Below are 14699 nucleotides of genomic sequence, written 5' to 3'. Positions count from 1 at the left end.
TGAAGATACATTTGTTTTTGTTTTCTCTTCAGAATGATGGCTGTCTTGGTACTTCAGGTGGAATTCGTCCTTTTCAGCTTCAAAACTGGAAGCAGAAAGTTAATCGAACTAAGAAAACAGAATTCATACGTACAGCCGAAAAGTTTAAAAATCAGTAAGTATAAGAACATTATCTTCAAGGAACATTACTCATCAATTTATTATGAGCAATATAAAGTTAATTCTCCTCCACTCTATCTAATCCCATACCAAAGACTAGTCACTAGCCTTTCAAATGTAAAACAAGGGACCCGTGAGAAGTGTGAAATATACAAATGATAGTAAACTATTTAAAGTTAATTTTAAGTAGAGCTCTTTACATTTTAATTTCACTATTTTGAATCAGTGTATATCAAGGAGAATAAAAGATTTCTTTAGATCACATATATCAAGTAACAGATTGAATACATTTTGACTTAGCAAAGTAAGCACTTGGTAAATACTTTTGAGTGAATAATTTTAATGAAGAGTCCTACTGTACTCTTGAGGTTTTTTTTTTATTGGCCTTTTAATTGGTCTCCCTTCCTTAGTCTCTACCTCTTTCAGATCCACCCTGTACATTATGACTAGACAAATTGAGAAGTTGGCATTTATTTTAAGCTTTAGTGTTTATGTATTTTTTAAATAACCAGTGATATTTACTGAAGGTTCAACATTGTTAGTCGCACCATGTGATTTAGTAAATACAATGAGTAAAGGTAAAAAAACTAGAGCTCAGAGCAGCCAACCCTCTCCTGTAGTTGGAGGCTTTATAAAACACTGCTCTAAATTTATGCAGTGTCAATTTGCTGAAGAACCAAGAGAAAAGAAAGCTTATAAGAAATGATCTCTGGACCAGAATTAGTGGCAGTTATCTGTTTAGAAATTCTACCAATAAATAGTATACTGTTTGAATTTTAACAAGGTATATCATAGTGCAGGCTTGTGAGACTGAATTCCGACTATATTGGTTTCTTTCATTTTTAATACTCAGAGTTTGATAAACTACAATTTTTTTTTAATTTATAAAATGCATTATCTTAGATAGACTTGGACTCTAGGTTAAGATTTCTGGTTTATGTTTTTTTTCTAGATAAGATAATCTACCAGATGATTAATGTACATAAATATAGCAAGCCAGTTAGATTATGCCAGTATCGATAGGTACCTTGTCTGTGTATGGGTTTTATAACTCTGATTAGGCTTTCTTCATCTGTTATAAGGTTTTGGAAAAACTCCTTGAAAGAGTGTTAGAAAAATCCATTGAAATTGAATCCAACAATTCTCATTGAATATAAAGGGAAGAACACCATTTGTAATATTTTTATTTTCAGAATAGATTATACATTCATATAATTGAATAATCAATTCGTGTCAAAGGACCCACAGTAGAAGGCCTTTGTCTCACCTCTGACCGTATCACCCGTTTCCCTTCTCCCCAAACAACCACTATTTTTACTTTCTTGTGTATTTTATATGCTTTTTTAAGGACATAAAAATGCATATTCAGATGGTTCCTTTTTTTTTTTTTATAAGTGGTAGCATACTATATACATTGTTCTGCATCTTGTTTTGTATTTTTAACTTGAGTATATCCTAGATGCCAAAGAATTATTGATTTTGTTCAGGCATGATAATGTTATTATAATTACACAAATCAAATACAATCTCTAGAAGTGCACACTGACACATGTGGGGTGGAAGAACATAATGTAGTGGGTTTCCTTTAGCATACTGAAGCAAAAAGGGAAGAGGAAAGAGAAGAAAAGATAAATGAAAGAGAGGAAAAAGGTAAAATTGTTGAGTTAGAGTGATATGAGGTATATATCATATGAAACGATATGAGGGGAATCAGTTTACCATTCTCTAGTATGTCTTAGCATTTTCATATAGAACTTTGGTTACAAAGGAGTGTATCTTGGAGATCTTTCCTTATGAGTACATAGAACATGGTACTGCATTGTATTCCAGTGTATGCATGTAACATCACTTATTTAATCTGCCCCTTAGTGATAGGCATTAGGTTACAGAAAACATTAAGGTATAGTAAATAAATGCTTAATTAACTGGAGCATCCATGGAGATTCATATCATTTTGCACATCTGTAAGTGTATCTTTAGGAAAAATTCCTACAAGTAGAAATGCTGGATCAAAGGTATATGAATTTGTGATTGTAATGAATAATTTCTGATTATTCATTATTGTGATGAATAGTGAATAATTTCTAAATTGTCCTTGATAGGCCATTTATGATTTCACCAACAATATACAAGAGGACCCATTTCCCCACAGTTTTATCATCAGAATATATTAAACTTGTGTGTTTTTTTTCCCCCAGTCTAATAGATGTACCATGTTACCATGGTATAGTTTCAGTTTTCTTTTCTCATGTCATGAGAGAGGTTGAGCATCTTTTCTTATGTTTGGCAGTTTGTCTCCATTATTACATTTTGAGTATCTTTATGGGTTAACATAATCAGCAATACGTGAATCAAAAACTTCCAGATGTTTAAGCTGGTTTTAGAAAAGGCAGAGGAACCAGAGATCAAATTGCCAGTATCCTCTGGATCATCGAAAAGGCAAGAGAGTTCTGCTTTATTGACTACGTCAAAGCCTTCCACTGTGTGGATCACAATAAACTGTGGAAGATTCTGAAAGAGATGGGAATACAAGACTACCTGACCTGCCTCTTGAGAAACCTGTATGCAGGTCAGGAAGCAACAGTTAGAACTAGACATGGAACGATCGACTAGTTCCAAGTAGGAAAAGGAGTACGTCAAGGCTGTATATTGTCACCCTGCTTATTTAACTTATATGCAGAGTACATCATGAGAAACACTCGGCTGGAAGAAGCACAAGCTGGAATTAAGATTGCCGGGAGAAATATCGATAACCTCAGATATGCAGATGACACCACCCTTATGGCAGAAAGTGAAGAGGAACTAAAAAGCTTCTTGATGAAAGTGAAAGAGGAGAGTGAAAAAGTTGGCTTAAAGCTCGATATTCAGAAAACTAAGATCATGGTATCCGGTCCCATCACTTCATGGGAAATAGATGGGGAGACAGTGGAAGCAGTGTCAGACTTTATTTTTGTGGGCTCCAAAATCACTGCAGATGGTGACTGTAGCCATGAAATTAAAAGATGCTTACTCCTTGGAAGGAAAGTTATGACCAACCTAGATAGCATATTAAAAAGCAGACCTTTGCCAACAAAGGTCCGTCTGGTCAAGGCTATGGTTTTTCCAGTGGTTATGTATGGATGTTGGACTGTGAAGAAAGTTGAGTGCCGAAGAATTGATGCTTTTGAACTGTGGTGTTGGAGAAGACTCTTGAGAGTTCCTTGGACTGCAAGGAGATCCAACCAGTCCATCCTAAAGGAGATCAGCCCTGGGTTTTCATTGGAAGGACTGATGCTAAAGCTGAAACTCCAATACTTTGGCCACCTCATGTGAAGAGTTGGCTCGTTGGAAAAGACCCTGATGCTGGGAGGGATTGGGGGCAGGAGGAGAAGGGGACGACAGAGGATGAGATGGCATGAGTTTGAGTAAACTCCGGGAGTTGGTGATGGACAGGGAGGCCTGGTGTGCTGCTGCGATTCATGGGGTTGCAAAGAGTTGGACACGACTGAGCGACTGAACTGATGGGTTAATATTTCTAATCCAGGAGTAGCAAAACATAACTTACTGTCATAGCATAGCCTGTTTCTGTGATGGGCATTTGTTTGATTTTAGTACCTTTCCCCACCCCAGCCAGAGTCTCAATGGGCTGGAGCTCTCAGTGCAGGACTCCGGGAGCTGCCCTCAATCTGCCAGATTGACCTGCAGACTAAAATCTTTTTGATGTCTCTGTTCTCCCCCTTCCCTCCTCCCAACACAGATTGAAGTTATGACTCCCTCAACCTTGGGGCAGCCAGGTAGGGCCTGTGGCATTCTCATCTATTTACCTCAGTGTGCCTTATATATTAAATTCTTTTCTTGGTGTGACAAGGGAAAAAGATTGGGAAACTCTGCCTTAATATATTTGCCTCTCAGAATAGAGGAAAGGAAATCAGTGACCAGAGATACTCCACCACTCATTAAATTCAGGATTAGTGGAGAAGTAGTTATATTAATTTCCACCTTGTGGGAGAAAGAAAACAGATGTTGAGAAAATAAATTTCTTTGTCCAACCAAAAGGTTTCTTGATGGTAAATTGTTTTGTTTTACCTCAGGGTTCAAGCTAACATCAAAAGTCCTTACTGGTAGATGGATTAAGGCCAAGAAGCAAGGATGAGATGAAGGAAGCTTTGAAGTAAATGTAGACCATATCCCATAAAAGCACTCAAATCACTGCCTTCATAGATTGTTTGCCTTTTGAAGTTTCAGTTTTACTAGTATTAATAACTTGCATTTCTATAGTGCATTTTGCTTCCCTGGTGGCTCAGATGGTAAAGAATCTGCCTGCAATGCCAGAGACCCAGGTTCGATCCCTGATTTGGGAAGATTCCCTGGAGAAGGGAATGGCAACCCACTCCAGTATTCTTGCCTGGAGAATTCCATGAACAGAGGGGAGCCTGTCAGGCTATAGTCCATGGGGTCACAGAGTCGGACACGACTGAATGACTAGTATACACGCACACAACACTTTCCTAACTACTGTTTTGATTCTATAGCCTTATTGATCCAAGTAATTTTATTTTGAATCCTTCAATGAATTAATACAAAGTACAGATTGTAAGTGTATTTATATTTTAAACAATTAAAAATGTACTTAAATCATATTTATGCTATTTGTTTCTTTCTCTAAAGGGTTATTAATCTAGAAAAAGACAAACACAGTCATTTCTACAACCAAAAAAGTGACTTCAGAATTGAACATAGTATGCTGGAAGAATTGGAAAATAAACTGATTAACAGCAGGAAAACAGAAAGTAAGTTGAGTTCATGATGCACAAAACCCATTGAGAGATACATAGTCATAGTTTTGCCCTGTGCCTTGTCCTTGGGCACTGACCGTTACAGTCTCTATCTAGATGCCGTCTAGTTGGTGTAATGAGTTTCTCTTTTAAGGATATGTATTTATTTTGGGGGGTCACTATTTAGTCTGGATATTTATAACTGGATTGTTTCCTGTGTATATTTCGTCTTAATAGGAAAAAGAGGGTTTTGTTTTCTGGTTGTCAAATCAGTAATGAAACTACATTATTTTAAATAAAGGAAGGGTGCCTTAAAGATTTGCACAGGCTGGGCTTGCAAAAGGATCAACACGCCTTTACCTGGGGATGTACTATACCCTTCCTTGGAAGAGGAACAGAAAAGACATAAAAAGACACAGCTGGTTCAAAGTCCAAATTCTTACTTTATGTTTGTAAAATGTCCAGGTAGCTACAAGATTACCATGGTTTACAGCCAGATTTACACCGTGGTGTTTGGTGTAGGTTGTTCAACTGTTGTGCCAGCCAGTAGGAGGAAACGCCAGACTCAGAAGGATGATCATTTAGAAGAAAGCAGTACTAATGAGCCACACAACTTCCTGAATCTGTGTCCTATCACAGAAAGCCTTTTCAGTTCAGTGATTCCAGTTATCTACCAAGATAATGTAATTATGTTTAATTTTCAAGGTTTGCAGCAACGCTCTCATATTTTGGTGTCAGTTTTTAAATAAAGCTTTGATTATGGGCAACAAATTTAAAAAATAAAGAAAAACTAATTACTGGTGTCTTACCTTAGCTCATCACCAGGATCCTATTGACTGAATCCCACACTCAGTAAGCATCAACAGATTCAGAACCTGTATGACTGTTAAAGTGCTCAAGTCACATAGTTGCTTAAACCTGAGTTTACTTGTCTGTGATATGTTAATAAAACCTGCCATTTCTACCATAGGAGAGCTGTCTGTGCATCTGATGTGATAGTATTGGGTAGGCTCAAAGCTTCGTTCGGGTTTTTCTGTACGATGTTATGGAAAAACCCAAATGAACCTTTTGGCCAACCTAATATATAAGAAAGTGTTAGAGATTGTACACTGAATATGTTCTACTGCTTGTTATGAATATTAACAATTATTAACTGTACTAAATGTTGGCCTTAAAAAAGAATTTTACAAGAATACCTTGATTCCTTGTAGAGTAGATTTTTTAAACTGCAAAGTCTTTTGTTTTATAGTAAAAACACTTCTTAACTTTGATTAAAGGAAAAGTAATGGTTTTCAGGGGCTTCCCAGGTTGGTGCTAGTGGTAAAGAACCTGCCTGCCAGTGCAGGAGACATAAGAGATGTGTCTGATCCCTGGGTCAGAAAGATTCCCCTGGAGGAGGGTATGACAACCCATTCCAGTATTGCCTGGAGAATCCCGTGGACAGAGGAGCCTGGCAGGTTACTGTCCATAGGGTCGCAGAAAGTCAGGCACAACTGAATCCACTTATAACAGCGCAACAGTGGTTATCAACCAGCTGAACTTTGTAAGATATTGAGACTTATTGCATGGAGGTTATACTGCTCATGAGACACCTTTGTAGTTAATTAAAAAAGAAATTTCTAGGAAGTTTCTCCTTTCAGAATATAAGATTGTACTATTTTAAAAAGTCATCTTTTGTCAGATGGTGGCAAGAATCATTCTCTCTCTCCTGTTGGAATGATGAGACCTAACATAAATGCCAGATTTTCAGTTGTCCTGTTTGATTCATAGAAGAATCTGAGTATCCCTTGTATAATATTAATGTTTCTTAATACCCCTTAGTTCTTTTACAGACAAAAAGGCTGATCTGTCTGTCTCTCTATCATGCCATTAAGTAGAGTATCTCCATTCTGTGCATTTTAAGTCACTTGATTTTCTCCCTTTTAAGGCACTTTATTTTTATTTTCTAGTTTCCCTTTGTCTACAGTTTTGCTTCTTTTTATTCACACTTTGTGTTTATCTTATCTTGGACAAGAAGGAATGCATTGCATTAGTATAAGGATATAGAAATTTCCCTTTCACATGTTTTAGCTCAGAAGCATTAAATAGCTATACTTTACCTCAAATATTATGTCACATTTTAGCATGCATTTATGTAATGTTGTACTTGAATGCTTTGCCTATAGTGCAGAATCTCAGTTCAAATGACTTAATAAAAGATCATTTTCCCTATAGTGGTATCATTGTAGCTGTTCAAACTATGGCAAATGTAAAACAACAGAAAACACTTTCCTGATTACTAGGGAAGTTTCTTGACCTAAAATTCCAAAAATGAGTAAGTGCCTATAAAATACATTGGGTAAAGTTTCAACTTTTATAGAACTCTGGAATTTTAATAAAAAATGGAAAAAGCCAAAGTCATATATGCATATTTGGGTTTGTTTTGAATATTAGCGCTGGCTTCCAGCCTAAAGATAAACTTTTAAAAAAAATAATTGTTTTTACAGACTTTTGAACAGAGCCTTTTGGTGTTTCATGTTCATTTGTGGAAGAGTTGCAAAAAAAAAAATAATAAGGGGGAGGTGCATAAGTAGAATACCCAAAGATGATGATCAAATATTATTACATGAATATGTATGTAAATATGAATTGACTTTATCCTAATAATTTAAGTAAATATTACAGTAAGGTTACTACTTCAGAAGGGAAATATGAAAGAAGAATCCAGTCTTCCTGCTGATGATACAGAACGTCTGAAAATGATTTTGAGACCTTTTGTTCTTCAGGCTTGTATTGTGGGCCTAGCATGGCAACCCACTCCAGTATTCTTGCCTGGAAAATCCCATGGTCAGAGGAGCCTGATAGGTTATAGCCCATGGGGTCGCAAAGAGCTGGACACGACTAAGCGACTTCACTTTCTTTCTTTTAGCACCTTACTGTAGCCTGGCCCTTTGGCTGTGCTTGGCGACCTGTAGCATAACAAGAGCAGTGTTGGTCGCTCAGACGTGTCCACCTCTTTGCAACCCCACAAACTGTAGCCCACCAGGCTCCTCTGTCCATGGGATTCTCCAGGCAAGAATACTAGAGTGGGTTGCCATTCCCTCCTCCAGAGGATCTTCCTGACCCAGGGATGGAACCCAGGTTTTCTGCATTGCAGGCAGATTCTTTACCCTCTGCGCTACAGGGAAACCTATAGCATGCTGCTGCTGCTGCTAAGTCACTTCAGTCGTGTCCGACTCTATGCGACTCCAAAGATGGCAGCCCACCAGGCTCCCCCGTCCCTGGGATTCTCCAGGCAAGAACAATGGAGCGGGTTGCCATTTCCTTCTCCAGTGCATGAAAGTGAAAAGTGAAAATGAAGTCGCTCAGTCATGTCTGACTCTTAGCGACCTCATGGACTGCAGCCCACCAGGCTCCTCCGTCCATGAGGTTTTCCGGGCAAGCATAGACACCAGTAAATGGCATCCTGAGACATCTCCTCACGGCCATGACTGTGTCACCAGTGAGTGTCCCCAGCCCGTCTTCGATGATGTGGTCAGATAAAGTAAATTGTCACTGGGCAGTTTGTCAGTATTCATAGCATTAATATTGGCTATACAGTTTTAGTATTCTAACAATAGTTGAGATCAACTCTATGTCCATAAATTATAGCAAAAAGGAAAAAACTTTTAAAGAATAAAACATGACTAAAATGATGCTTCTGATCCATGTATGAGTATCCAATAACTCAGTCTCCAGAGTTAAAAAAATATTTCTAAGGACATTTCCCTGGCACAGGTTATATAATAAGACTTAACCTATTGTGCCTTAAAATATTAGACGAAATTAGATGCTTTGTTTAGAGCAAGGGTTGGTTCAGGCTATTTTAACACTCATAAACCATCTTTTGTTCTTTAAATGTTCTTCACGTAATTTACTAGGTGAGGGTGATCAGTCTTATGTGAAGAATCCTGAGTTGGTAACCACATTTGTCATAGACTTATTTTACAGTACATCCTTCTTCGTTACAGGAGCAAAAATCCAGCAACAATTGGCCAAAATATACAACAATGTAAAGAAACTTCAGCATCAGTTAAAAGATGCGAAGCCTACACCTGATTGTAAGTAAATTTACATTTTCTATTTCTTCTTATGTATTAGTTTTCTCTATTGTTCATTAGAAAAATATATACTTTTTAAATTAATTTTTCTATTTGGCATTAATGGAGGAGCTAAACCCTACTTTTTGTTGGGGATTAATAAGGAAACATTGGAGAACTGTAATATCTGCTGTTTATGTATTTTTTTAATCTTTAAAATACTATCAAACTCTTATAAATTATGAAGTAGAGCAGATGTTAATGTCATATATGGGATGAATAGGGCTTCCCAGGTGGCACTAGTGGTAAAGAACCCGCCTGCCAGTACAGGAGACATAAGAGATACAGGTTCGATCCCTGAGTCAAGAAGATCCCTTGGGGGAGGGCATGGCAACCCACTCCAGTATTCTTGCCTGGAGAATTCCATGGACAGAAGAGCCTGGTGGGCTTGAATCCCTGGGGTCGCACAGAGTCAGACACGACAGGGACTTAGCTGCAGCAGCAGCTTCAGATGAAGAATCTGTGGTATGCAAAGATTCAGGTTCAGCTGATGAAGCGAGAAAGATTCTTGATTCTTTGCTTAGTATTTTCCCATCATTTGTGTTTTGAAATTATTGCCTTTCAGAGGCACTTTAAATGCCTGAGGGAATGGCTAGGTAGTGTTAGGGCAAATTTTAGTCATTTGTGAAAGACAGAATTGTGTCCTTACCTCTTTCCTTATACCAACATTCATTGCTGAGAGAGCAAAGCGTACAGTAAAGTGCTCAAGATGTATGGGCTTCAGATCAGACACGCACAGGGTCAGATCCTTGAATTGTCAGGTAAGTGGTTTCAGGCAGGTTACTCAATCTGTTTGAACTTCCACTTACCGAGCTCTGAAATGGAGAGAATTGTACAGCCTCACTCAGGGCTGTGGGGATGAAGTGAGCCTGCACGTGAGCACGTTGTGCACCGCTTATAGCATAATAAGCACTAAAAATAGCAAGTATCTGAAACCATTAAAAATATTAGAAAAGAACATGGATTAATATTTTATGATTATATTATAATTTATAAGAATGACAAAAGTCAGAAATCATAAAGAAAAAAGTGGACATAATTGACTATTCAAAAATACCTCAAACTTATAAGCAAAGTTGAAATACAAATTAGGATAATAATAGCAATATGTATGTAACTTAGAAAGCTAATATCCATAATGTGTAAAGAGTATCTACAAAATCTAGCAACAAAGGTAACAGAACAAGAGAATGGGCAAAGATTATAAGTTGCATATTATAGCCAAAGAAACCCAAAACACATATGGAAAAGTGCTCAGGCTTATTAATTATTATAAAAATGTCAGTTAAATCAATGATAATAAATTTTTTATTATTTTGGAAATGGCTGGAATTACATGAGAAGGAGCACTCTCAGGAGCTGTAAAGAGGTTGAGCCTCTTTGAAGGACAATGTGACAGTATTTTGCATACTGTAAAGTGGGCATACTTTTTAACTTTAGCACTTAAAGTTATCAGTTATCCTCTAAAAATACTTATTTGAGGGGGGGAGGGATAGATCGGGAGTTGGGCATTGACATGTACGTTCTGCAAAATAAATAGGCAACAAGGACCTACTGTATAGCACAGGGAACTCTGCTTGATGTTATGTAATACCTGAATATGAAAAGAATTTGAAAAAGAATAGATACATGTATATTTGTAACTGAATCACTTTGTTTTACACCTGAAACTAGCACAACAGTGTTAATCGATGATACTCTAATATAAAATAAAAATTAAAAAATAAAATAAAAATATTTATTTGAGCATGCAAAAATCTGCAAAGATAGTTACTACAGCATTGCATCTATTTAAAGGTTCATCAGTTGGAGAATTAATGATTCAGGGTAGCATTAGACAATGAAATGCCATGTAGCCATACAAAGAATGAAGTACCATATGTATGTTGATGTAGAAAGTTAATTACAACATATTGTTAAAGAAAAAGTGCAAGTCACAGAAAACATACATGATGTAGAAGCTTTTTGGAAAAAAATAATATTTAAGGTATGTATGCTTAGGAAAAAATCTGTAATCAAAAAATCGCAATCATAAAAATTTACTTTTTAAAAGTACATTTTTTTCTTATCCTTTAGACTGAGAAATGGTTTTTAATTAAGAGAACATTCTAATTTTCTTCCTAATTTTTAATTCTTAGTCATAATAAAATATGACATAATTTTTCCTTTTTTTTTTTTTACAGTTGTTGAAAAGCTCAGAGAAATGATGGAGGAAATTGAAAATGCAATTAACACTTTTAAGGAAGAGCAGAGGTTGATGTATGTTTTAAACACATTTTAATTTAAAATTATTTACCTTTATTTTTCAATAACTCTTTACTAGATGGTTATATGTAAACTATTTTATTGTTACAAATTTAATACTAGTCTTACACAAAAGCAGTATAATACCTCTCTTTTGCTTTAGGTTTTAGACTGCATGTTTAAAGTGAATTTTCATTTATATTTGGAGTCTATAAACTCTCAAATAAGAGTTTGAAAGATTGTTTTTTCCTCTGAGGAGACTCTTTGAAGGCTTAGATTTATAGATGTTAATATTGTGAAGTGGAGAAGATATCAAAAGAGTTGGGAATAATAAAATTTGAAGGAAAACAAAGGGTTAATATGGATTGGTTGGTATCTTACTTTTCAAACTTTTATTTTTAAAATTTTAGATATGAAGAGCTTATTAAGGAAGAGAAAACAACTAGTAATGAGGTGAGCGCCATATCCAGAAAACTTGACACGTGGGCTGTGGGTGATCCAGGAGCGGAGAAGACTCTCAGAGCAGCACCGGGCAAGCTTCCCGCGGACAGAGTCACACCGAGTGCTCTGCCGGCAGCCGTGGCGGAGTTTGAGATGTTCCTTCAGCAGACAGGAGGGCGCCAGGGGGGCTGGGACGATTATGACCACCAGAACTTTGTGAAGGCGAGAACCAAGCATAAAGGGAAGCCAGCGTTCATGGGAGAAGTTCTAGAGCACCTTCCCGGAAGAACGCAGGATGAAGTTCAACAGCATGAGAAATGGTATCAAAAGTTTCTGGCCCTAGAAGAAAGAAAAAAAGAGGTAATAAGAATTGTAATAGCTATTATTTACTGTATATTTCTGTGTTCTAGGACTGTGCTATGCGCTAACATATATTATTAATTTAGTTCAGCCCTGTGAGATATGTTAACCGTTTCCCCCGTCTCATAGCAGGTGAAACTGAGGCATTGAGAAGTTAAGTCATTCTAGTGGAAGTATAGTTGACATACTCAACATCCAGCATAATCTACTCTAAGAAATAATACAGTGAGTCAGAAAACATCTGACAGTGGTCAATATCCTGTGTCCACTGGAAATGGGAAATTCAGATTTAACCAGGCTTTTGATAAAAGTCATCTTACTAGTGAAGTCCACATTATTTTCAACAGAAAATAAAGAGGGCAGTAGGAAAAAAAATTCTTTGACTCAAAAGTTTCTAAATAGTTTTGGAACTTTAGTTGCACTACTTCTTTTAAAAGACTCAAAAGTTTTGGCAACCCCAGAGTAAAGAGTAACTCTTAATTGTAGCAAATACCTAAAAGGTCCCCTTTTCACAAAAGTATTATTCTGACTCTGGTTGAAATTAGGATTTCTCAACACTGGCCTTGTTGACTGTTTGGACTGGGTAATTCTTTACTGTGAGGGCTGTCCTGGGCACTGTAGGATGGTTAGCAGTGCCCTTGACATCCACCCAGTAGATGCTAGTACCACCACCTTAAATATGATGATCAAAAACATCTCCAGACATTACCAGATGTCCTCTGGACAGTAAAAATTGCCCCTGGTCAAGAACCATAGGCTTAGATAGTCCTAAGGTTGTTTTTTTTTTTTTTTGTAGACTTGAGCGCAATATTTTAATTCAGTTGGTTTGACAAGAAAGGTGTGACAGTTCAGCAGGCAACATACCCAAAAAGGAGCATTAGAGAAATACTTGATTCTGCACATAAAGTATTAGAGGAAATAGCTGGTGGTTTCTTGTTGCTATTGTTTCTCTCCAAAATAAGGTCAATGTTCATAAAGTCGACACTTAAAACTTTAAGAAAAATTTTGAAACATAAGTCATTTTTAAAATCTCAAAATAACAATCTAGTAAGAATTACTTGGACTTCCCTGGTGGCTCAGACAGTAAAGCGTCTGCCTACAATGCAGGAGACCGGGGTTCAATCCCTGGGTCGGGAAAATCTCCTGGAGAAGGAAACGGCAACCTACTCCAGTATTCTTGCCTGGAAAATCCCATGGACGGAAGAACTTGGTAGGCTGCAGTCCATGGGGTCACAAAGAGTCGGACACGACTGAGTGACTTCACGCACAAGAATTATTTGGGATTTTTTTTCCAGGGGCCAGCAAAGTCAGCATCACCTGGGAGCTTGTTAGAATTCAGCAGGGTCCAACCCAGACCTAGTCTGAACTCAGGGAGTGGGGGCCCCAAAATCTGAGTTTAAATAAAGCCTCTAGGTTCTTCTGTCAACAAGCTCAAGTTTCAGAGCCACCTGTCTAGGGTGGAGGAGCAGGCAGTGTCTCTTACCTGTGCTTCTTGCAATAAAAGTAAACCACCTAGATTCTGGCTTTCTCTTCCTGTTCCCAGCCAGTCTGTTCCCTGATCCCTGGTGACTGATTGGATGTAGGGGTGATATCGGAAAGAGTGTGAAAGAGGAGACGTCATTTACTGAAGCAGGACATGTTCGAGGAGAAGTGGGAAGTTTGGGGGTATAACATCAGGAATGCAGTTTCGTATTTTGGGGGTTTTTTTGGCCACACCCCGCAGCATGCAGGATATTAAGTTCCCTGAGCAGGGACCTAACCCATGCCCCCTGTGGTGAAAGCATGGAGTCTTAGCCACTGGATGGCCAGGCAAGTCCAGGAATGCATTTTAAATCTGTTGAGTTGAGAAGGTTGAATAGAAAACTTACCATTCTTACCTCCCCCTTCCTTTAATATATCCTGTGTTTTGTCTAAATGAACATACTTCTTTTCAGACATTCCATGAACTTTCTGGTTCACGTCCTCTTGCTTATCTTGTTCTCACTTTCTGGAACCGCCTTCTTTCTTCTACTCTCCACTGCTAACTTACCTACATCTGCCCAGATCATATGCTGCTTCCTTTTGCCTACTCACCCCTCAGAATTTCAGTAGCACTTATTTAATATGTCTTGTGTGATATGCAATGGCACATTCTAAAATATATTCTAGTATTTATGCACATGTCTTATCTCACCTAGAGCAGTGCTGGTCAAACTCAGTCCAGGGACTAGATGTTAGTTTGCAAACTATTTCCGGTCTTCAATGAGTTATCGTGATTATACCAGAATCAACTACCCAGTAAGCATGCTATTTAGTTAAAGTGACTGTTTTTTCATAGAAAACTTCCTCGTTGAAGAAGTACGTTGATTTACATTCTGCATGAATCCCTGATATCGTTGTGGACTGGTACTTGGAGTAGCGCTGGAATAGATGGCATTGGTATTGTTTTAATCACCTGTGGTTCCTACTCACATTGTGTTGCATATAGTACACATAGCTTGAGGATGTATTTCATGAAAATGAATGATATACCGTGAGGAACTTCAGGGGAAAATAATTCAGTTTCCTTTATGGCATAGAAAAGGCTGCTAGAATTTTAAATAATCTTTACATACCCACATGTAAAGATATGAAGCTATTTTGC

The 14699-nt window shown here is 37.5% G+C and overlaps 1 protein-coding gene across 2 annotated transcripts in view; it reads left to right on the top strand.

The window, feature by feature from the left end:
* CCDC112 (coiled-coil domain containing 112) overlaps window positions 1-14699 on the top strand; it is a 126833-nt gene that overhangs the window by 107480 nt on the left and 4654 nt on the right. For both annotated transcript variants that reach the window (XM_043470639.1, XM_043470640.1), the window contains 5 exons: window positions 33-154; window positions 4807-4928; window positions 8903-8992; window positions 11215-11290; window positions 11686-12076. In XM_043470639.1, the coding sequence (XP_043326574.1) occupies window positions 33-154; window positions 4807-4928; window positions 8903-8992; window positions 11215-11290; window positions 11686-12076 (801 nt within the window). The remainder of the gene's footprint in view (window positions 1-32; window positions 155-4806; window positions 4929-8902; window positions 8993-11214; window positions 11291-11685; window positions 12077-14699) is intronic.

Source organism: Cervus canadensis, chromosome 6, assembly GCF_019320065.1.
Source record: "Cervus canadensis isolate Bull #8, Minnesota chromosome 6, ASM1932006v1, whole genome shotgun sequence".
Taxonomy (NCBI): domain Eukaryota; kingdom Metazoa; phylum Chordata; class Mammalia; order Artiodactyla; family Cervidae; genus Cervus; species Cervus canadensis.
This window is presented reverse-complemented; position numbering and strand designations above follow the sequence as displayed.